Below are 25,684 nucleotides of genomic sequence, written 5' to 3'. Positions count from 1 at the left end.
ATTGAGCTTACATTCCTTCTAAAATGTTATTTTTAGGTACAATTCACGATATTAATGATGCATTAACCATGACTTCCATATCAAACTCCTAATTAGATGCTTATTAATAGTTCAGGTAGTAGTTGAGATTAGGTAGGCTTAGGGAATATGTATTTTAAATACAAAAAAAAAAAAAGAAGTTATTTCATAATAATTCGAAATTAGCCAGTTAATAGCAAGAATAAGTGTTACTTAATTCTGTTTGCGCTCCTATTTTTTTCCATATGCCCTTAGGGAAAAAGCATTAAGCCCTGAATACATAATTTCTACTGTTTATCACCCATAATACTTATATAGCTAGGGGGTGTTAATAATAAACAAAAACATATCTTTATTGTTTTGAGGAAGCATGCAAAAAAGATGACGACAGATAAGACGGAGTACAATAAAAACAGACCTGTGTCCAGGTTTTGACAGGCAGCTCTGTGATCTCGATGGTGGTGGAGTCAATGATGGCCACTTCTCCATTATTCACATACTGATTCTTTGCCAGTTCATCAATAGTGCCCTTGAAGCCCTTATAGCTGGGCAGCTGTATATATTCAGAGTGTAATGTTATTGAAGGCTGGTTTGGATCAATATCATTAATAAGAAAAGCTCTATATATATGTGATAAATATCATACAGGTTTAACTTTACCATGGGGAGGGGCTCTTCTCCGTTAAGCATGCGGTGAATGTTGTTGATGATCTCTCGCACGTCATAGTTAGGGATGCGGCTGGCCCATCCTGTGCCAATGCCTTCACCTCCATTAGCCAGCACCAGAGGGATGATGGGCATGTACCACTCCGGTTCCACTCGCAAATTGTCATCGTAGTTATACTTCAGCAGGTTGTCGTCCACCACAGGGAACAGTAGACGAGCAAGTGTACTGAATAAAACCATTTCCTTTTCATTTAGTTGTATTTCATTTAAAAATACAAAGAGCTATGTTTAATAATGCATTTAATAACTTGGATTAAATTGTCTGTGCACCTGAGCATAGTAAAGATGTATCTGGGGCTGGCTGAGTCTTTGCCGCCATGGAGACGTGTGCCAAACTGACCCAGAGGCTGGAGCAGGTTCAAATTATTACTGCCCACAAAATTTTGAGCAAGACCCACAATGGTCATCATCAGAGAGACCTGAGAAAGAAAATATTTTAATGTATGAATGTTCCCAAGATCACTGGCCTTTAAACCTTGAATTGTTTACCAATACACCCTTAGTTCAAATTTTCTGTTTATATAAATCCAAGGTAAATAAATGAATCTGAAAAAGTAATACAAAAAAAAAAATAATAATTTTATATATATATATATATATATATATATATATATATGTGTGTGTGTGTGTGGGCCATTACCTGCATTAACGTGCTGCGTTAATACGAGACTCTTAACGCACGATATAAAATTAAATAAAAAATTATTATCGCCATTAATCTACCCTCAAACTTAGGGTTGGCTGGGTCTATTCTTCGCAAGTTATGACTTTCACCTTGATATTTTAGCGCAGATGTACCCAACCAGTGAGCCGTCTGACAAAAAAGTGCCCTTCTGAATCAAATAAGCAGAATGCCTGACTTTAACTGCAGTTCGGTAGTTTCACTTTAACTCTTGAACATTTTATTCATGCTGTCGTGACAAACTGCGGTTATAGATTATATATATATATATATATATATATATATATATATATATATATATATATATATATATATATATATAGTACATGTGAAAGTTAAAATTGAACTCAAATGGGCAGCATGTACAGATCTGGATATTTTAATAATAAAAAGCAGCTTTTACAATCTTTGCTGCAAGAATCAAATAAATTATGCTATACAGCCGAAGAGGCATAAAAAAAGAACATCATTTATGATGTCAGCACATTGTTTTACATTTTACCAATAATCAAACCTGATAAAATAAATAAGTGTGTTTACCCAATTAACCACACGGGGGAAGGCTAAAGAAGATGATGAGTGTTGCTTAATACATTTGTCTGAACTCTGATTTGAACTATATACACATTATGCACAGGAAAAAAGGATTGCATTCGAGTAATGCACCAAACCAAATATCCTGTACCGGAAAGTTGTTATGAACATGTAACTGTTACACCCCTACCAGCCTTACCTAGTCATCACATCAGATTGAAAAATCATTAATTATTGTGGTGGAGCATCTCAAAATCAAAAGCACTTTGAAGTCTTGTGAAATGCCAAGTTTGAGTTTTGGTCAACTTTTTTTTTTTTTTGCTGCATGCCATAATTTTATTCTGGTGTCATGTCATGGGAGGGTTCTAAAAAGTTGTACTATACATTACTTTGGCACGTTTGACAGTGGAAATGGTGTACCTGTACTGTACCAACCCTTACCACTCAGTAGAAAAGAATCATAAAAGTAGAAGCCCTCACCTCTCCATGGTGATAAGCTGACATCTCAGCAACTGAGCCAGCCAACTGAGCCACTTTCACCTCTCTCTTATCATTTCTCTTAAAACAACAGAAGACAACTTTCCTCTGGCCTGGTTTAAGCCCTAGGAGAGAAAATAAATAATTAAATACAGCATGCATGCATGCATTACTTTACTACATCTTAATTTAATAATACAAATAGTCTTAGCCCTAAAGGGGGAAAAAAGTAAATATTGCAATCCATCACAACTTCTGCTTCATGCAGACTGTCTTTTATACAATTAGTTTACATGTTGCTAGCATTTTTCTAACATGCTTCTATTTGTGCAAGCTGCCTAACCTTTACAACTACATGTACAAGTAATGTGAATCTGGAATTCTGGGGAAATTTGGGTTTCTCACCATCCACCATGCAGGGGATTGACCTCTCGTTGTCAGAGTTGGAGAACAACACAAGCTCTTTATTGATAAAGTCATGGTAGGAGAGGGACTTGGTTTCCTGTCCGTACAGATACTCCTGCACAATTAAGAAACAAGATAATGTTGCATGGTGGCACTCATTGGCTAATTCTATACAATAAAAGCCTATCGACTATCGATATTGAATGTCAGATGATCTATGGCACCTCAGGCAGGTTGTGTTCTCTACGTTGACGTCTGTTGATCATAAAGCTGGTCAGCCATTCCTTCCTCTCCTCTATCATCTTCTTACTAAAGGCCTACAAACAGACAGAAAGTGCAAAAAAAATAAATAAATAATGAAACCGTTTTTTTGTCATGTTTGTTTCGGTGCAGTATCAAACTTTTTTTTTTTAACTACATGACTATCAAAGTTCCACTGGTGACTATATACAAACAGGCTAATGCATAAGGCTTAACAGGGTTTCTGCAGATATCAATGCCAAATTTAAGACCTTTTAAAGACTATTAAGTATTAAATTTAAGACCTATATCACAATAATCAAAAACATGCATAAACAGAGAAAATGCAAAATCACAAAATTTGTGGTGAAATAAATGAATTCAAATTAAACAGTACTAAAGACAGGTCAGATGCATTATTGAACTACAGGGAAAACAAACAAACATCTTAAGGCTGATTTATACTATCGCCTGGCGCCGCATTGCACACCTCACGAAAAGGACAAAGCTTTTATCCTTGAAGCGTTCAAATTGAGCTATTCTTTTAAATGGCAGGGGGTGGTCAAAAGAAACAGTGAAACCAGACAGATAAACAGAGAAGTTTCTGGAACTAAGTCATATCATAATATCATTGAAGATTTTTAAACTAATTGTTTTTATTAATTATTATAATAATTATAAATATTTTTATAACCATTCAAGATATTTTGAATCAAACTTTGATGCATCACTTGCTTTAGTTCATATCCTGGACAGTTCTACTTATTTAATAGAACATGGGTTGCTCTATAATTGTATTTTTTATTATGGCAAGAGTAAAAGCAAAAAAAAAAAAAAAAAAAAAAAAACGACTTTTTTTGCCCAATCAACAATTGACATTACTGTCAGGCTAGTTTCTGTCCTCTACTTAAGCTAAAAAGGCAATAATGGTCCAACATTCCTGACCATTATCACCATTAAGGCCCAGAATTGGGCATCAGTTTACTGTAAACTGATAGGTTCAAATATTCCTTTCCATTTATCAAAGAAATAATTTGTTACTTTATTTTAGCTTGTAACCTTATTTAAAATTAAATAGTTTTAAATTCAAAATTGTAATATATACATCAGTGTAAAACCTATGAATGGTGAAAAAACATATTCTGTAATATTAAAACCACCTGGGTCTCCACTTTTGTATGGCGTCTTTTTTGTTTTACCAAACTTTTACAAAAGCTTTCCTCTTTTATCACAGCTGTTGCAATTTCTAGCCAAGAATTATTGGTCATCTGGTTCTCTCTATGATCATGCATGGACAGATCATAAAGATGTCTGTACAGTAGTACCAGTTTCAGATAAAATCTCTTCAGAGTACAACTCAAATCAAACGCGGTGCCGTGCGAACGGTTCACCCGAGTCTCCAATTTTGTGAGCTCCGCCAACCGAAATCATTTCGCGCACACCCAAAATAAACCTCTGCAAACACAGCGATGCTGTTACATTCGCCGCGCACACTGAGTTTAATAACAGAAAGCTGATTGACTATTGCATGTTGGTCTCATTTGTAGTTAATACCGCAAATTACATTTGGACTAGTGAAATAAAGAACCACAACAACACGAAAACCAAGCAACAACAAAAAAGATTTTAGATTAAGCATAAGATATAGCGTTACATGGACATTGAAAAAATAAGACCCGTGTAAAAATATTTAAGACCTAGAACAGCAAATGTAAGACTTTAAGGCCTTACATCATGTTGGCTTTAAGACCCTGCAGAAAACCTGCTGAAGTGATCCATACATTTACATAATAGAACTTTTACATAATACAATTTAATGAAAAATATCAGATTTTGAAACAGTATGAGCAGTATTACTTTTGCTAAATTGTATCATGAAATTTTAAAAATAGCTTATTCAACCCGGAATCATGATAATTTAAGCAAAATTTTAATGCAACACTGAAGATGATTACCAGGGTGATAGCCTCATCATCAGCCGGCCCGGAGTACTTAAAAGGGATTCGATGTCTTGTCATATCCGAAAAATACTCTTTGGCCTCCTTTGATGTGCTGGTACCCAAACCTGAAGAGAAGTAAATAGAAGGTACTAAATCATCATGCACATTTGAAAAACTTTTAAAGGTATGTAAACACCAATTGTGCAGTACCCTATCAGTGACCCATTCACTTTTAACATTACTCACACACAGATAGAGACAGTGTAAAACCATTGCTTACATTTGCCAGTGGACTACCACAGGTGTTTAAGACAAACCTTTGTAGTATTTGATTTTCCAGGATTTGATGCTACTCTGCTTCTCTTTCCACTCAGTGAACTCAGGGATACTGTAGAAAGAAATCTCCTGCTTCTTATTGGATGCCTGGAGTAAAAAAACAGCACTGCGTTAATGAAGTGGTTCCACAACAAGGATTTTTATGTATTGTTTACATCAAGGGCTGTTGGTTTCATGATTACCTTGATGATAGGGGTGATGAACTCTTCTAGAAAGTTATGGCGCAGCAGTGATGGCCAGTTATGATGGATGAAGTTGATCAGCAGACCTTTAATGTGAGATCCATCTTGATCCTGTGGAAGTCACCAATCATTATATACACAGCAAACAACCACCGTTTCATAATACACAATAGAGCCACCATGGCAGAGTCTGACCTGATCTGTCATGATCATGAGCTTGCCATAGCGCAGACTCTTGAGTGACTCAGGGTCACTGTAGTTCTTTTTGTACTGCAGACCCAGGATCTTAATGATGTTGTTGATCTCAGCATTTTCCATGATCTACAAAAAAATTTAAATTGATAACACAGGAAGAAAAATTAACATCAATACACTTTAAACCGTTTCAAATCCATCTAACTTTCTAGCATGGAGCATTAGAGATTTAGCATAATGCTTGTTTTTGGTCTTCTGATTTGAGGCACGGTCTACATTTATCTCAAATCACTGAAATTTTACAGAAAAATCAAAATCATGCCAAGTGGAAAAACAAAGTCAAACACATTTAAGACGATATATTAATAACATTACCCTAAAAAAATAAAAAATAAAAAAAAATAATAAGCGGGTCTCTTGCGCCCTTGTCAAATTTCATTGAGACCCTTCTCTTTTACAGTCATTGTGTTTGACACAAGATCATGGTATTTATTTATTATTTATTTATTGCCACATCAGGAACTTTTGGGCTATTTAATGGCAAAATGGATATAGATAAAATATTACATGATAAAAACAAATTCGTATTACAATAAAAAGCTACTTAGACAAATATATTTAATATTAATAAAATTCATACAAAAATATATTCAAAGTTAAATGCTTTTTTTAGTTCAATTTTTGATAAATAATTTAAGATTCTTCCTGGTGGCACCTTTATAAAATGTCCAAAGTACTCTCCTTATACAAGTTTGTCTAATGGTATTCAAACTTTCATATTCCAACAAAATATGTTTCAGGGTAAGAGCAGTCTGGCAGTAATTACATTTAGGTGGTGCTTCGTTATTGAGTAAATACAATTGAGCCAACCTAGAATGTCCAATTCGACATTAGTATAGACAGTTAGATTATGCCTGGTCTCAAATTTATAATTTGCTAAGCGCAAGACATGGTACACTGCTTAAGGCTAATTCATAGTTCTGCACAGAGTGTAGCGCAATCTTTACACAATCGCACACCCTTAGCTATATATTATGCCACACCTCTCAACAAATTAAGTATACAAAGAGACGTGTAGCGTAATATCTGTAACTGGTCAGCTTGGCATCGGTAAATAGTGTAGGGGTGGCGTGAGAGAGCCATAAGCGAAGTGAGCCTGATGGCAGGAGTGTTTTACAAACAGTGCCATCCAAAAGGGGATAGAATTACTGCTCCGAAATGTCGTTTAAAACTGAAGTGCTCAAAAACATTTGGTGATTTTAAAAAATCCAACTGATAGACACATTGGGCCCACATGATCCTTTGAGGAGGGAAGTTGTTTAGAGTCGCACACTGCATTAAATTCGGAAGGGCTCCAGTTCCTTCAAAAGGGATCCTACAAAGGGATTAGGGCATGTGGAGGAATTCTTCTGAAAGGAACCCCTCTTTTGGTGCACAATCTCGCTCTCGCTCTCAATCACAATAACTTTTGTGGGGTATGCAACTAAAAATCTAAGTAATTAATTTTTAGTCATTGACCTGTTTGTGTGAAGCTTCTCGAACGTTGAGCATTTTACCACGCAGAGGGAAGACACCATATCGATCACGTCCCACAACACCAAGACCCGACACGGCCAGAGTTTTGGCCGAGTCTCCTTCGGTCAGGATTAGAGTGCAGCTATTGGAGTTCTTTCCACCTTAAACAAACAAAGCACCCGGCAATGAACATCCAGGCTGAAGGTGTCGTGACCATTTAACATTACAACAAACCTCTTGTTACCTGCATCGTTGGCATCATCCAGCTTAGGTACTCCTTTAATCTTTGTGTGTTTGACAGCTGAGCATTTCTTATTGAGCTGAGCCTGGGCTTTAAACTTCACCCAGTTCATAATGCTTTCCACAATTCCACACCCATTTGCCTACAGACACAGACAGATTAGGAGTTTATTAGAGCTTTAAAAGTTCAGTTGCACTAATAGTTGTCAAAATCCAAGGGCAGTCATACAGGAATCATAACTGAAAGATTTGTGGCAGAGCAAAAAAGTTCTACACATATTTTAGACATCTTCAAGTATTACAAATTTATTGAGCTGATCAAATGAAAGCCTTTTTGATTTTAAGTCATGACTTCACTGTTGACAAAATGACTTCAACTTAAACACATCTTTAAGCCCTATTAGCAAAACCCTGATTTAGTGATACAAAGTTGAGTAATTAAATTGCAATTAATTGTTAATATAGCCTGATATACATTAAGAGAGAAACAAAACAGTATTAAGGTTTTTAGGTTGTTAAACAAATACATAACTTATAGGCTATTAAGAGATTGATGGTAAGATTTGTTTTGTTAAAACACCATTCCACATTCCAAGGCTTTTTTCATGGCGAAAAAGTATACTGGAGTTTAGCAGTGTCAAAATTAATTGTTTCTTCGGTGCACCGCGATGCAGATGCAGACAATTCGGTATCGGTTCAGTACATAACTGTTTATTATGTACTGACGTCATTTATCTCATACGCGCACTGCCGTGAGGGAGGCGAGCACAAGTATTTATAACGCTCCAACTACTTAAAACTCATAAACGGTGTACAATTTGATTGCACGTGTTTGCTGGATCAGTCTTTCTCTGACACACAGCAGAAGCCCATTTTTCACTGCGATTGAGAGAGAATGAAAGTACTCCATTTCTCTCTCTCTCTCACACACATACACGGCGCACACACACACACGGTGGCCCAGTTGACCTGCTGGCGTGACTCTTCCTCTCCTCTTGGCTGTTTTACAGTGATACTTCTAAATACAGACACGACTGCATTCCTGCAGAGTTTTCTCCACCGTGTCTATCATGGGTCAGCTGTGATCGCCACTGCCGCTAATCAGTGTATCTCATCTGTGAAGAGCACAGGGCGCAAGAGCCAATAGCAACCGTTTTCGTTGAGGGTCTGCCCAATCAAAGGGGTGTAAGAGAACTAGACAAGGATGAGAAAGCGAGCGGGATATTTATATTTGTTTATATAAATTGCTATAAATGCTTGTGTTGTTTAAAGGTACAGTTTATTTTAATGACTGTTTGTATTAAATGACAAAATTGTATTACAAATAGTGTATAAATATTGATATATTCATACATTTTAATTAGGGCTGTGCAATTAATCGAAAATCCGATTTCGATTATGGCTTCTAACGATTATGAAAAACCATTAATCGAGATAAACGATTATTGCATCATATGCAACACGCGCACACACATCAGCACGCGGTCAGCATTCGCACACTGAGACGAGCAGAGGAGCGCAGACATTTAAGTAATCTTAACGCGAGCACTTTAATGGTCAAATAGGTGTCAAAACGCGGTGATTAGGGATTATTCATAATAACCCTCATTTGCGTAATAAACAAACGAGTTGAGAATCAAAAGACACGTGAAAGAGAAACCATTAAAGTGACAATGATAAAACAGGCGGCAGCATTTCGCACTAATCAAACGACGAGAAATGAAATTTACGTTTAATGGAAAGAGGTTTAACTTATTTCTGAACATAATAGTTTTGATATATCATGTCTAATTACTGATTTATTTTATCTTTGCTATAATGACAGTACATAACATTTTACTAGATGTTTTTCAAATTTTACTAGATGTTTTACAAGCATTCAAATTAAAGTTGCAATTCAAAGGCTTAATTAGAGTAATTTGGCAAGTCATTGTATAACAGTAGTTTCTTCTGCAGACAATCAAAAAATATATTGCTTAAGGGGGCTAATAATATTGACCTTAAAATGGGTTTCAAAATATTTAAACCTGCTTTTATTCTAGCTAAAATAAAACAAATAAGACTTTCTCCAGAAGAAAAAAATATTAGAGGAAATACTGTTAAAATTTCTTGCTCTGTTTAACATAATTTGGGAAATAGTTTTCAGGATTTCAGGAGTGCTAATAATTTCAAGTGGTGCTCGCTGCAGAGCCATTTGAGGAGAGCTGAGCTCCAGCGAGGGGGAGCTTAAGCTCCACCTTTTTTGCACTTCTTCTACGAGTGATGTCACTGGGGGTAGGGTTAGGGGTGGGGTTGGTGTACGCATTAAAACAGCTTACAGGAGGAGGAGCGACAGCTCATGCTCCCCCTCGCTGGAGCTCAGCTCTCCTCAAATGGCTCTGCAGCGAGCACCCTCTCAATAATTTTGACTCCAACTGATAATCGTTTTGAATAATCGTGATTACAATTATGACCAAAATAATCGTGATTATGATTTTTTCCAAAATCGAGCAGCCCTAATTTTAATACAAGATTTGCTGCTGTGAAGAAAATATTTAACTGTGTATAAAAAGTCAATGCAACATGATGCACCGAGATATCGAATTGAACCGAATCGATGGCATGATAATCGTAACCGAACTGTGAGACCAGAGTAGGTTCACAGCTCTACTAGAGTTGTCGATTACATTAAGGTTTTACACTATTTTTGCTTAGTTGCTAAAAATGTATTCTTCAAATAAATGAACTAAATAAAATACCTCTCACTGAAGTAAAGCCAACACACTCAAATAAAACATGCTTGATAGTTTAAATGATTTTACAAATAAGAGCATGTGGGAGAAACCACTGGTTCTACTGGTTGGAGAATTTGTTGAAATCTTTTCTAACATTAAGGCTAATTTCATTAAGTTTGTTTGCATGTAAATCCCATTCTCTTTGTTTGATGGTAATAATGTGTTGAAAAAAACTCAAGTAATAAATAATTAACATGCACTAACCAGTAAAATATGTCTAACATTTATATTAACTGTAAACTATCACCCATTATGCCATGATTTTTTACAGCAATGAATAATCGAGAAATCAGTTCTTACCTGCTTAACAAACTTGTCACTTAGAGAGCAGGCAGAACCAAAATTCTTCTGCTGCAAGGTCATATTCTCCTTTGTCTGGGAGTCAAAGCTGGGGTTCTCAATCAGACAGTTCACAAACAACCACATATGGTTCTTGACCTGCACACAAAGTTAAACCAGAACATGGTGATTCATTTAGATGGCCATGAGAAGGCAATACTATTTGATGCAGTTTTCAGAACATCTGAATGTACCTGGAAAGGTTTGACGGCTACTCCAGCCTTGTTCTTCTTCTTCACTACTTCAATCAGTTTGGACACAATCTGATCTGCAACATAGTCTGTGTGTCTTCCACCCTGAAATACACAGCATTTTAATGACCAAATGAAGCTGAAAGATGATTTGTGTAGGGCTGCTTTAAAACGGAACTGAATGAAACTTAGCTTTTGCCTTTTTAAAATGAAAATTGACTTGGTATGTCACAACATTTACTGTATGCATGTACCTTATTAAATATTTCTGTTAATTCATTTTCTTTTCAGCTTAGTCTCTTTAATAATCTGGGGTCGCCACAGCGTAATGAACCACCAACTTATCCAGCATGTTTTTACGCAGCGAGTGCCCTTCCAGCTGCAACCCATCGTTGGAAAAAACCCATACCCTCATTCACACATCTACACTATGGACACTTTTAGCTTACCCAATTATTATTTAAGTTAATACATTTTTAAATTAAAGTCACCAAAATAAAAAAAAAAGCTAACTTTATACAACTTACATTATCTTATACATATTCTACACATTTGCTTTCACTTTATAATGGCATTTCTTGTCAGATGATTGACAGCTTAGGCAAGATACGCTAAAATCCCTCCCTTCCAACCACTGCTAGCAAATAAAAGAATTCAAAAAAAACTTTACACAATACATTATATTTTGTAGACATTAAATAATCAATAGATCTGGTTTAGAATATGTGACGCATCTGTTTGATTGAAGATTTATTAAAAAAACATTTTTGAACAGTTTTGAAAAGGCTGTTTATTCATCTGAATACATTACCAGGGTATATGCAGCAATCCTTAAGTTAATTTTAATACCTTTTTAAGACTTTTTAAAGACCTTCTTAGAATATATTAAGACTTCATTGCCACTTTAAGTCCTAATCCATATTAAACTTTGACCTTAATAAACAGATATTAATAAACAGTTGTAGTTCAATAAATCAATGAAGCACAACCGTGTAACAAAACTCAGAGAAGCCTGGAAGAAACAAACGTGATTGTTTTGTTGGCGACAGGCTTCAGCCACTGTTTAAACCCATCTTTCTCAAACCAGAAGTACTCAAACTTACATTTTCCCATTTTGCTATCTGTTCCACTCTATGGGTTCGCTATATGTGGAAAGAGTCACGTCACCTTTCCATGTTTGCCGCAAATTACATGACGTCACCCGAATGTAGGAGCTTGGCTAAACGTGCCTTGGCTCAAACCAATTGCGAGGATTAATGAAAATGAATAAATTTATGCTTTTTTGGAGTCAAACAGTTTAGACAACGCTTGAACAAAATTTAAGACCTCATTAAAACCTGATTAAGACTTTAACACCTTTTAAAAGCCTTAATTTTCTCATTATTGATCAACTTTTAATACTTTTTAAGATCCCACAGACACTATGATTACCTTAGTTGTGGCGATGCTGTTAACAAAGCTGACTTGCTGGAACCCTTTTTCACTAAGGGTAAGACAAACTTCCCAGCGCTCATTCACCATCTCGTGAACTACTGTCAGGGGAGAACCAGTTTCATCCACCTTATCCTTCACATACAAGTCCACATAGGTACGGAAATTATTAATCTGAAAGACAAAAGGAATTTAAACATGAATTAAAAATGTAATGCATTTATTTACTGCCATGTCAGCAACTAAAGCAATTTTCATGCCAAGATTATTTCAATAATAAATATACAATTAAAAACAACAAACAAATAAATACATAAACCAAATAAGATTTTTAGTGTTAATTCATGATAAGAATTAAAAAATTTTCCTGGTCTCATTTTGTTTAAAATGTCCTTATGAGAGATTATTTCATAAAAAAAAAAAAAAGTCTTCTGGAATCATTAATAGCAGGACAGTGCAGTAAAATGTATCTTACAGCAGGGGGAGTTGTGCAGTACAACATTGAGTTGGGTCTTCATCTTTAAGCAAAAAGATTTAATCTGGTGTCCAATACAATTTCGGGTAAAAATCACTTGATCAAATCTTGTCTTTAAAATTCAGTTTGAGATTTCAGGTTGGATATTCCTACAAATTATTATTTTCCAATGCATCCCATTTCTCTTGCAACTTATTAAAAAATAAAATAAAAATATACAGAAATACGATGAACATGGGTTTAAGGGTAAATGCAATAAATATAACTTACTGGCAGCCTCTTTCCATTAAGTAAGACACGGACACCTTTAGTGGATCCAGCAATGTCATATGCTCGTCGAGTCAGTAGCGCAACAGTGTCCTTATCTAAAGCTTGCATCTTGAACTTGGCCAGGTCTGGCTGGAATGTGATGCAGGTGTAGTCGTCACCGTCGAAGGGTTTAATCTTAGATTCACCTGCTCGTCCCATGTTGTCAAACCATGTCTACGGAGAAGAGATTAAAACATTCTGGTAAATGACTGCCCGTAGCAAAATCACATCTGACTGTCATAAAACTAAAGTATCACAATCACTGATCACTACATAAATGGATTTCTCACTGAATTGTAAACTGTCCAAACAGAACGAAGCTACACAAAGTGTTTGAGGGGGCCATAATGCCATTAAAAACAAGCAGAAACGTATCAGAAGAAAAGTCTGCAATGATTCATTGAGCAAAAGTAAATCATTGCAACTTGTGAATTCTAACACGGAGTTTGAACAAACACAAAAAAATGATCTCAGATGTGTGTATGCGTTACAAACTTGGTCCGACTTGCATTTTATGCAGCATTGTTTTTATCAAGCAGTAAAGAATATGGAATTTATTTACAATGAGATGGTTGTGCCAAATTAACAAAATTGTGCCAAGAATTCTGCAGGAAATTAAGCATGCCACCAACAACATTGACTGTGTTTACATGGACATCAATTTAGATCTAATTAAGACAATACTAATATTAAGACGTTAACATGAGTTGCTTTTTGAATGTTGCTTTCATGATCCCGTTTTACATGTTATAACGCATAATTTGATTAATGTCATTGCGTCACCACACTATCCAAATTTCCTCCAGAGTTTCAGGTAATTTTGGGTGTTTCATTTTTAATTTGTCGACTAACTGCAGTTTAGCACTTTTACTTTGGAACATCTCATGCATCCCCCTGTGATAAACAAGATATTGAATGCAGCTATAAACTGCTGGAAAAGTGTTGTTTTAATGAAAGTTCATACCGCATACTAAATGGAAGAAGAAAGAAAAAAAACAACGAATTTCATGATGCAGGTGTCTGTGGTCTTCACTGACTCGGTAGGTGCAAAGAAGACAAACAGCAATGTGTGTATGTGGACTATCCTGTCGCAAAATGCAGCAAAAAGTCCTACATGGCAATAGTTTAAGGTGTTTACATGTCTGTACTGCACTTCAATAATGCAAAAAACATCGGCATACTGCACATGTCTCAATCCGGTTTCTCTTTATTTCGATAATGACCTCAATCGGATTAATCAAAAATCATGGTACATGATTACTCATTGTAGACTCTTAATCAGAGTAATGTCTTAATCACATTAAAATCTAATTATTGGTGTCCATGTAAACGTACTCACTGATGCTTGGAAATAAAGTTTAATTAATTAATTTGCAGCATTATTTCTCTACATGACATGTGGGTAAATTGCTTGGCCCAAATCGGCGCTTAACTGTGGTAGACTTTTAATTGCCCTGACAAAATTTGATCTGCCCCAACAGAATAATAATAAAATAGCTTATTTCCTAGCCACAAGTAATTAGCTAATTAACTGTATTGGTTAAAGCAAACTATTAATACTAGGGCTGAAACTTATTTTTTTTTTTTCAATTTAATCAATTTAAAATATAATCAATTAAATTTGTAGTAATCAATGCTTCGTTAAAAAAAAAAACGAAAAAGAAAACTAACGCATCACTTACTGCCTGTACAACATTTATTTGATTTGCCTAGATTTATTTTAGGCAATATGCAGCTTGTTTTTATTTTATCCTGTAGTTATATTGTTAACGTAACTTCTGGTGAAAACTTCCATTGTTTAAATTCAGAATATAGTGAAATAGCTGCAAATTGAGGTGAATGCAGTAAAGTTTGAGTGTATCTGCGATTGGCATTTATGCAATTTTTACTGCTGTTGCATTTCAGTGACAATAACTTGAAAGAAAATAGAAAGTTTATCCTAATACTCTATGGGTTATAGTGGTAGATTAATTGATAGCTGCTGCCCTAATTAAAACACAGTATCCAACACTCACCTGTTTGAAACAGCGTTTTGACTCTCTGCAAGCAGTCTCCACAGTAAACTTTAGGCTGAAGATGTTACACAGCTTTGCACCATATCCATTTCGCCCACCTGATGACAACACACAATTACAAATCAACTTCAAGTCACACCACATAAGTGCTGTCAGGAATCCATTAACTTTGAGCACAATCTTACCTGTGACCTTCTTCTCATCATCATCATAGTTACTGGAGGTCAGGAGTTGGCCAAAGATCAAAGCAGGAACATACACTTTTTCCACCTTGTGTTCAACCACAGGAATACCCTTCCCATTGTTCCACACACTGATTGTGTTATTCTCTCTGCGGACACACAAATGAGCACCACTTACGCATTCTCAACCTACACCACTGACCAGTGAGAGAATGAGCAGTACTTACGGGTCAATGTTGACCTTGATGCAGTTCATAGTCTTGTCCCTTTGTTTGTTATCAGCAGCATTCACTATGAACAGGACAACAGATGTTACATTTAAGCAGCAATGTGTCATGCTTCAACTTTTACCATATTTAATGTGCTTATTTAATGTGTTGGATATGTAAATGAAAGCTAATAACCTAAATTATATCCGCTTGTTATATAAACTGATTTGCCAGACTTGAATTAAACCACTTGCACATTCATAATAATGATTAATAATCATATTTTACAACACATTATGTAGAATTGTAAATAAAGGGATACAAATCTGTCAGGTTTATGTAAGAATATATTCAAGTTTAGAAGACAAATGATTTTAGTTTAGAACAACAAAAGGATACCCATCTTCAAGAAAACAATGGCACAAGCAATACAGATATAAAAAACGCATTCAACAAATGCTGTCATTGCTAAACCTTGCACGCAATGTTTTGCGCGCATTTTGTTTTAAGAATACATTCATAAAAAAAAGAAACAAATAACTTTGAATTTACACAAAGCTTTTACAAAAAAGTGTTCCCTTGTTAAATGAAGGTACATCTTTTCAAACACTACACCTGCCAAAAACAATCTAAGCCAGATTTCCCAACAAGTTAAGTGAACGATGTGATAACCAGAATAGTTAACTATTGGTTTTAATAATGGCTAGACTAATCCATTTTAAAAAAAGGTTAGCATCAGCTTGCTTGACATTCATCATAAACTCACCCAGAATCTCATCAAAAATCTTGTAGAGTCCTGGCACAAATGTGATGTCTCTGCAATTCATCCCTGTATCCTCATCAAACACCCACATTTGCTAAAAAATAAAAAGTCAAGTCATTAAAGAGAAGTTGTTTCTATTAGAAAAATAATTCAAAACTTAATTCTAGGACTATATTATGTTATATTAAAGATCTGGCAATAACCCAATCATTATGAAGTGTGGCTCTTCCATACCTGAGTCACAGGTTCCACTGAGCCTATGTAGGTGTCAGGTCGAAGCAGGATATGCTCCAGCTGGGTCTTCTTCTGATAGATCCGTTCCACAGACAGACGCTTCTCATCTTTCTTGGGCTTACTGAGAGCCTTATTCTCAAATAAACTCTATAAGAATTAACAACAACTTTACACCAATTTTACACAGGGCATGATCAATAAAATATTAAATAATCATATGACAATCCAAACAATTCCATAATAAAAATTAATAATAATTATACATATACAGAATATATATGTATACATATACAGAATATATACATATATATATATACATATATATATACATATATATATATATATACATATATATATATATATATATATATACATATATATATACATATATATATATATATATATATATATATATATATATATATACATATATACATATATATATATATATATATATATATATATATATATATATATATATACATATATACATATATACATATATATATATATATATATATATATATATATATATATATATACATATACATATATACATATATATATATATATATATATATATATATACACACATATATATATATATATATATAAAAGATTACATGAGATTCCAATGGGCAATAATAATGAAAAATATATATATGATGTACACTTTTAATGCCTGAAAATACATTGGTCTCTAAAAATAAAATCTTTATTTTTAGATATTGTCAACTCAAATCCCTCTTTTTCTTACTGGAACAATCTTTTTGACGATATTAAATGGTTGTATGGTCAGTCCCCCAGAATTCTTTCAATTTAATTTATTAACAAATAAAATTAAAGAATTTTTTTAAATGATTCACAGATTTTAACCAGTTAAACAATTTCTACAGAAAACTGACCTTGATGTCTTTTGTTCTTTCTATGAGACTTCTGTTCTTTACTTATTTTGGGATTGTCCCTTTGTTAAAACTTTCTGGTCTGATGTGATGAATGACTTTTTCAATTTTAACCAAAATATTTGCAGTGATTTTTTCTTTAAGCTTTAGACACGTTGTTTTGAGGTTTTACATTCAAGAAAAACAATTTCTTAATAAACTTTTTTTTTAATACAGCTCAAGTTATTTATTGGAAAGGTTTTTTTTAATATATATACACAAATGTAAGTATACTATATGTAAAGCAAACTTTGTATTTCTTAAACGAGAATTGGAACTGTACTTGAATACCATTTTAGAGTCTCATAAAAAGAAAGCAGTTACATCTTCTAAATTAAAGCTGCAAGCAGCGATGATAGGGACCTCGCACCCGGGCTCACCGCCGCCCGGTGACCTTACGATGACAGAGAACAGCGAACAATAATAATATAAGCCAATATATTTAAAAAAAAACTAAGAAAATCACAGATTTATGCCAAACTTCCTCCTGTCAGCTGGTGGCGCTATAACTGTGACTCAAGATTGGCATGTAGATGTCTTCAGGAGAGGAATTTAATCAACCATGTGAAGTTTCAGGCACATGGGACATTGTGTGGCTGAGTTATAAGCCAAACTACCTTCTGCCAGCAGGTGGCGTTATGACTGACTCAATATTGTTATGTGGATGTCTTCAGGAGTGGACTTTTATAAACCATGTGAAGTTTCAGGCAGATAAGAGATTGTGTGGAGATTGTGTTGTAAGACAAACTACATTCTGCCAGCAGGTGGCGCTATTAAAGACTCAATATTATTATGTAGATGTGCTCAGGAGAGGACTTTCATCAACCATGTGACATTTTAGGCAGATCTGACATTGTGTGGCCGACTTACAAGCCAAACTTCCTTCTGCCAGCAGGTGGCGCTATGACTTTGACTCAATATTATCATGTAGATGTGCTCAGGAGAGGACTTTCATCAACCATGTGAAGTTTCAGGCAGATCGGACATTGTGTGGTTGAGTTATAAGGACTTCCTGTTCCATGGCGAAGCGTTGAGGTTTGTCATGCCACCACAGACACGCCCCTCTGCAACAACTCTAGATCTTCACAATATTTCATCGCTAGAGCTTTCAGATGACACCACTCTATTTTGGTGCTGATACGGAAAAGTTTGTGGTAGGAGTTTGTTATAGTGTCAAACATGTCATTTCCTGTGGCCAGCAGGTGGCGCTATAACTGTAATTGGATATCGGCACGTAAACCTGGTTAGATCAGGACTGTTATTAAATGTGTGAATTTTGAGGCAGATCGAATAATGCATGCCTGAGTTATAACGATTTCCTGTTTGGTGGCGAATCATCAAAGTTTACGAGGCCGCCATGGACACACCCATCGATGAAAACTCTAAAGCTTCGCTATTTATTATCACCAAGGCTTTAAGATGACAAAACCCAATTTTGGTGTTGATTGGATAAAATCCCTAGGAGGAGTTCGTTAAAATACAACGCCTGGAAATGGCAAAAATGCCACTTTTTCGCCGCAGGAAGTTAATAATATCTGACTTCCTGTTGGGTTTGAGATATGGCTCCAAGAGACTTTTTCGTATGTTTTGGCATGTTTGAGGTGTGTGCCAATTTTCGTGCATGTGCGTGATTCGTAGCTCGGGGGCTCGTCCGTTTAATTTTTCTAGGTGGCGCTGTCGAGTCATTTTGCCACGCCCACTTTAATATTGTTATGTGGATGTGTTCAAGAGATGACGTTTATCAACCATGTGAAGTTTCAGGCAGATCGGACATTGTGTGGTTGAGTTATCAGGACTTCCCGTTCCATGGCGAAGCGTTGAGGTTTGTCATACCGCCACGGACACGCCCCTCTGCGAAAACTCTAGATCTTCACAATATATCATCGCCAGAGCTTTCAGATAACACCACCCAATTTTGGTGCTGATACGATAAAATTTGTGGGAGGAGTTTATTACTCAGTAAATTATGTAATTTCCTGTGGCCAGCAGGTGGCGCTGTAACTGTATCTGGATATTGGCATGTAAACGTGTTCAGGTCAGGACGCTTATCGAGCGTGTGAATTTTGAGGCAGATCGGATAATGCATGCCTGAGTTATAACGACTTCCTGTTTTGTGGCGAATTGCAAAGTTTGCGAGGCCGCCACGGACACGCCCATCGACGAAAACTCTAAAGCTTCGCAATTTAACATCGCCAAGGCCTTTAGATGACAAAACCCAATTTTGGTGTCGATCGGATAAAATCCCTAGGAGGAGTTCGTTAAAATACAACGCCTGGAAATGGCAAAAACGCCACTTTTTCGCCGCAGGAAGTTAAAAATATCCGACTTCCTGTTGGGTTTGAGATATGGCTCCAAGAGACTTTTTCGTATGTTTTGGTGTGTTTGAGGTGTGTGCCAATTTTCGTGCATGTGCGTGATTTGTATATCGGGGGCTCGTCCGATTAATTTTTCTAGGTGGCGCTGTCGAGTCATTTTGCCACGCCCACTTCCGAAGCCCTTAACAAACGTAAATTTTCGCCACTTCTGAGGCGTGTGCAAAGTTTCATAAGTTTTCCGGCATGTTTAGCCCCTCAAAACCGCGATTCATTCCGCGGAAGAAGAAGAAGAAGAAGAAGAAGAATAATTAAAGCTGCAAGCAGCGATGATAGGGACCTCGCACCCGGGCTCACCGCCGCCCGGTGGCCTCAGTATGACAGAAAACAGCGAACAATAATAATTTAGGCCGATATATATAAAAAACCTGAGAAAATCAAAGATTTATGCCAAACTTCCTTCTGTCAGCAGGTGGCGCTATAACTGTGACTCATGATTGGCATGTAGATGCCTTAAATGCAGGAATCTTATCAACCATGTGAAGTTACAGACAGATCAGACATTGTGTGGCTGAGTTATAAGCCAAACTACCTTCTGCCAGCTGGTGGCGCTATGACTGTGACTTAATATTCTTATAAATATGTGTTCAGGAGAGGACTTTTATCAACCATGTGAAGTTTCAGTCAGGTGAGACATTGTGTGGTTGAGTTATAACGACTTCCTGTTCCATGGCGAAGCGTTGAGGTTTGTCATGCCGCCACGGACACGCCCCTCGGCGAAAACTCTAGATCTTCACAATATATCATCACTAGAGCTTTGAAATGACACCCCTCAAATTTGGTGCTGATACGATGAAGTTTGTAGTAGAAGTTTGTTACAGTGTAAAACATGTCATTTCCTGTGGCCAGCAGGTGGCGCTATAACTGTATCTGGACATCGGCATGTAAACATGTTCGGGTCAGGAATGTTATCAGAGGTTTGAATTTTGAGGCAGATCGGATAATGCATGCCTAAGTTATAATGACTTCCTGTTTTGTGGCGAATCATCAAAGTTTGCGAGGCCGCCACGGTCACGCGCATCGACGAAAACTCTAAAGCTTCGCAATTTAACATCGCTAAGGTTTTTAGATGACAAAACCCAATTTTGGTGTTGATTGGATCAAATCCCTAGGAGGAGTTCGTTAAAATACAATGCCTGGAAATGGCAAAAATGACACTTTTTTGCCGCAGGAAGTTCAAAATATCCGACTTCCTGTTGGGTTTGAGATATGGCTCTAAGAGACTTTTTCATATCTTTTGGCGTGTTTGAGATGTGTGCCAATTTTCGTGCATGTGTGTGATTCGTAGATCGGGGGCTCGTCCGTTTAATTTTTATAGGTGGCGCTGTCGAGTCATTTTGCCACGCCCACTTTAATATTGTTATGGGGATGTGTTCAGGAGAAGAATTTAATTAACCATGTGAAGTTTCAGGCTGATCAGACATTGTGTGGTTGAGTTATAAGGACTTCCTCTTCCATGGCGAAGCGTTGAGGTTTGTCATGCCGCCACGGACACGCCCCTCAGCAAAAACTCTAGATCTTCACAATATATCATCGCTAGAGCTTTCAGAGGACACCACCTAAATTTGGTGCTGATACAATAAAATTTGTGGGAGGAGTTTGTGACTCTGTAAATCATGTCATTTCCTGTGGCCAGCAGGTGGTGCTATAACTATATCTGGATATCGGCATGTAAACGTGTTCAGGTCAGGACTCTTATCAAGTGTGTGAATTTTGAGGCAAATAGGATAATGCATGCCTGAGTTATAACGACTTCCTGTTTTGTGGCGAATCGTCAAAGTTTGCGAGGCCGCCACGGACACGCCCATCGACGAAAACTCTAAAGCTTCGCAATTTAACATCGCCAAGGCCTTTAGATGACAAAACCCAATTTTGGTGTTGATCGGATAAAATCCCTAGGAGGAGTTCATTAAAATACAACGCCTGGAAATGGCAAAAACGCCACTTTTTCGCCGCAGGAAGTTAAAAATATCTGACTTCCTGTTGGGTTTGAGATATGGCTCCAAGAGAATTTTTCGTATGTTTTGGCATGTTTGAGGTGTGTGCCAATTTTCGTGCATGTGCGTGATTCGTAGATCGGGGGCTTGTCCGTTTAATTTTTCTAGGTGGCGCTGTCGAGTCATTTTGCCACGCCCACTTCCGAGACCCATAACATACGTAAATTTTCGCCACTTCTGAGGCGTGTGCAAAGTTGCGTGAGTTTTCGGGCATGGTAAGGCCCTCAAAATCGCGATTCATTCCGGAAAAGAATAATAATAATTAAAGCTGCAAGCAGCGATGATAGGGACCTCGCACCCGGGCTCACCGCCACCCTGTGACCTCAGGATGATAGAGAACAGCGAACAATAATATTTTGAGCCGATATATATAAAGAAGCGGAGATAATCACAGATTTATGCCAAACTTCCTCCTGTCAGCAGGTGGCGCTATGACTGTGACTCAAGATTGGTATGTAGATGTCTTCAGGAGTGGAATCTTATCAACCTTGTGAATTTTCAGGCAGGTCGGACGTTGTTTGGCTGAGTTATAAGCCAAACTTCCTGTTGCCAGCAGGTGGCGCTTGACTGTCTTAATGTTGGTATGTTGATGTCTTCAGAAGAGGATTTTAATCAACCATGTGAAGTTTCAGGCAGATTAGACATTGCGGGGCTGAGTTGTAAGCAAAACTACCTTCTGCCAGCAGATGGCGCTATGACAGACTCAATATTGTTATGTGGATTTGTTCAGGAGAGGACTTTTATCCACCATGTTAAGTTTCACGCTGATCGAACATTGTGTGGTTGAGTTATAAGCCAAAATTCCTTCCGTCACTAGGTGGCGCTATGACTCAATATTGGCATGTAGATGTGTTCAGGAGAGGACTTTTATCAAGCATGTGAAGTTTCAGGCTGATCGGACATTGTGTGGTTGAGTTATAAGGACTTCCTGTTCCATGGCGAAGCGTTGAGGTTTGTCATGCCACAACGGACACGCCTTTCTGTGAAAACTCTAGATCTTCACAATATATCATCGCTAGAGCTTTCAGATGACACCACCCAATTTTGGTGCTGATACTATGAAATTTGTGAGAGGAGTTTGATACAGTGTAAAACATGTCATTTCCTGTGGCCAGCAGGTGGCGCTATAACTGTATCTGGATATCGGCATGTAAACGTGTTCAGGTCTGGACTTATATTAAACATGTGAATTTTGAGGCAGATCGAATAATGCATGCCTGAGTTATAATGACTTCCGGTTTGTGGCGAATCGTCAAAGTTTGCGAGGCCGCCACGGACACGCCCATCGACAAAACCTCTAAAGCTTCGCAATTTAACATCGCCAAGGCCTTTAGATGACAAAACTTAATTTTGGTGTTGATAGCATAAAATCCCTAGAAGGAGTTCGTTAAGATACAAAGCCTGGAAATGGCAAAAATGCCACTTATTTGCCGCAGGAAGTTAAAAATATCCGACTTCCTGTTGGGTTTGAGATATGGCTCCAAGAGACTTTTTCGTATGTTTTGGCGTGTTTAAGGTGTGTGCCAATTTTCGTGCATGTGCGTGATTCGTAGATCAGGGGCTCGTCCGTTTAATTTTTATAGGTGGCGCTGTCGAGTCATTTTGCCACGCCCACTTCATTATTGTTATGAGGATGTGTTCAGGAGAGGACTTTTATCAACCATGTGAAGTTTCAGGCAGATCGGACATTGTGTGCTTGAGTTATAAGGACTTCCTGTTCCATGGCGAAGCGTTGAGGTTTGTCATGCCGCCACGGACACGCCCCTCTGCGAAAACTCTAGATCTTCACAATATATCATCGTTAGGGCTTTCAGATAATACAACCCAAATTTGGTGCTGATACGAAAAAATTTGTGGGAGGAGATTGTTACGATGTAAAACATGTCATTTCCTGTTGCCAGCAGGTGGCGCTATAACTGTATCTGGATATCGGCACGTAAACGTGTTCAGGTCAGGACTCTTATCAAACGTGTAAATTTTGAGGCAGATCGGATAATGCGTGCCTGAGTTATAACGACTTCCTGTTTTGTGGCGAATCGTCAAAGTTTGCGAGGCCGCCACGGACACGCCCATCAACGAAAACTCTAAAGCTTCGCAATTTAACATCGCCAAGGCCTTTAGATGACAAAACCCAATTTTGGTGTCGATCGGATAAAATCCCTAGGAGGAGTTCGTTAAAATACAACGCCTGGAAATGGCAAAAACGCCACTTTTTCGCCGCAGGAAGTCAAAAATATCCGACTTCCTGTTGGGTTTGAGATATGGCTCCAAGAGACTTTTTCGTATGTTTTGACGTGTTTGAGGTGTGTGCCAATTTTCGTGCATGTGCGTGATTCGTGCATCGGGGGCTCGTCCGTTTAATTTTTCTAGGTGGCGCTGTCGAGTCATTTTGCCACGCCCACTTCAGAGACCCATATCAACCTGCTATTTACACCGGGTTTGGTGTGTGTGCAAATTTTCATGAGTTTTCGGGCATGTTTAGACCCTCAAAAGTGCCCCGATAGGGGGCGGAATAATAATAATAATAATAATAATAATAAAAAACGGAGCAATTCCAATAGGGCCTACGCACCGTTTCGGTGCTCGGTCCCTAATAAACGGAGCAATTCCAATAGGGCCTTGCACCGTTCGGTGCTCGGTCCCTAATAAACAGAGCAATTCCAATAGGGCCTACGCACCGTTTCGGTGCTCGGTCCCTAAATATGTGCTTTAATACTTTTTTATGTGCCCCTCTCTTATTTTATACCGATTTTTTATTCTTAGCCATTGTCTTTCTCTTTGCTATATTGTTATACTATTTTTTAAATTATTTAGAACTGTTATGGATATTTAACAAAAGGTAAATTCAGCCAGACTTATAATTTAAACACGATACAAAGGGTAATAAGTGTTACTACAGTGAGTAACAGTTAGTAACGTTATGCCAGAAAGCATTTTAGAATTTGGATTATTTATTCAAAGACAAAAGACATAACTTAAACGATTAAAATAACTCACAAACTAACATTACCCTAAACGTTTCTGTTCGCTATTTAGAAGTAACGTTATTAGCCTCAACGCTAATACAAGCCAGAGTAAGTTACCGTTACCGACCACAGAATGTTTTAATCTTTATCTGAGAGGGGGACACTCGTAAAAACGGGGAAACCAAATAACTTAGCAAATAAAGCTTTTGATTGACACTCTTTTTTAGATGAAAAAGGTTGGTGAATTCCCGAATGCTATACGTTAACCGTAACTTGGTAACTTATAATCTGTAACGGTAACTTAGTGTTGCTAGGATTTAGGATGGAAGAATCTTTTTGAACTTGTCGTTAGGACGGATCTATGCATGCAAATACAAAAAATAACGCAAATAAACGGAAAATAAAACGCTAACGTAACTTTACACTTTAATGTTTAAACATTTCAACTACTTGGGTAAAAAGTTAGATAATGGAGCACATTTACAATATTCTGCATTTTAGAACATTTGTCATCTAATGCATTCATATATTCTTTCTAATCTTTTACATAAATATAATAAAGGCATTGCTATCCGGTGAAAATTGTGGTGTATAATGTTAATATAATTTACCTTCAGAGGTCCTTCTGTTCCAGCCATTCTCACCGTTTTACCTCTAACACGCAACGGAGCTTATCAAACTTTATCCTAAACAATACTGTCGTCGAGTGCCAACTCAATTACAGACGATTCTAACTCTAGCTGTAAAAATATATCTAAAGTTAAACTGCACTAACACAAGAGCAACTAACAAAACACGAGTCAGAAACCCCACTAGCAGTATTTGAAATTTCAAATCACAAATGTGTCCTCCCGCCGAACCGCTGGCCAATCACTGTCAAGGATGGATTGGGTTTTTGCCTCCTTAACCAACGATGTTGCAGATTTTGAATAAAGGCCCGCCTCTATTCAGATGTCCAATAAGATCGTAGATAGCAACCGTTCATCCAATGACATT

The 25,684-nt window shown here is 37.0% G+C and overlaps 2 protein-coding genes across 3 annotated transcripts in view; one reads left to right on the top strand and one right to left on the bottom strand.

Moving 5' to 3' along the window:
• Positions 1-19,947, top strand: part of get4 (guided entry of tail-anchored proteins factor 4) — a 707,996-nt gene extending 688,049 nt beyond the window's left edge. The window contains exon 8 of the transcript XR_015503608.1: positions 17,674-19,947. The gene's annotated coding sequence lies outside the window, so the exon portion shown is untranslated. The remainder of the gene's footprint in view (positions 1-17,673) is intronic.
• Positions 1-25,684, bottom strand: part of top2a (DNA topoisomerase II alpha) — a 51,816-nt gene that overhangs the window by 16,498 nt on the left and 9,634 nt on the right. Inside the window, 22 exon segments of one of the 2 annotated variants that reach the window (NM_001310015.1) lie at positions 437-571; positions 679-910; positions 1,015-1,163; positions 2,441-2,562; positions 2,843-2,957; positions 3,067-3,159; positions 5,038-5,147; positions 5,340-5,445; positions 5,541-5,651; positions 5,736-5,861; positions 7,254-7,411; positions 7,495-7,633; positions 10,565-10,702; positions 10,798-10,899; positions 12,226-12,399; positions 12,971-13,183; positions 15,025-15,122; positions 15,210-15,355; positions 15,434-15,497; positions 16,182-16,272; positions 16,413-16,559; positions 25,300-25,530. In NM_001310015.1, coding sequence (NP_001296944.1) covers positions 437-571; positions 679-910; positions 1,015-1,163; positions 2,441-2,562; positions 2,843-2,957; positions 3,067-3,159; positions 5,038-5,147; positions 5,340-5,445; positions 5,541-5,651; positions 5,736-5,861; positions 7,254-7,411; positions 7,495-7,633; positions 10,565-10,702; positions 10,798-10,899; positions 12,226-12,399; positions 12,971-13,183; positions 15,025-15,122; positions 15,210-15,355; positions 15,434-15,497; positions 16,182-16,272; positions 16,413-16,559; positions 25,300-25,326 — 2,796 coding nt within the window. In that variant the 5' untranslated portion in view covers positions 25,327-25,530. 2 annotated transcript variants of the gene reach the window in all.

This window comes from Danio rerio, chromosome 12 (assembly GCF_052040795.2).
Source record: "Danio rerio strain M-AB ecotype USA chromosome 12, GRCz13ab, whole genome shotgun sequence".
NCBI classification, from domain to species: Eukaryota; Metazoa; Chordata; class Actinopteri; order Cypriniformes; family Danionidae; genus Danio; species Danio rerio.
This window is presented reverse-complemented; position numbering and strand designations above follow the sequence as displayed.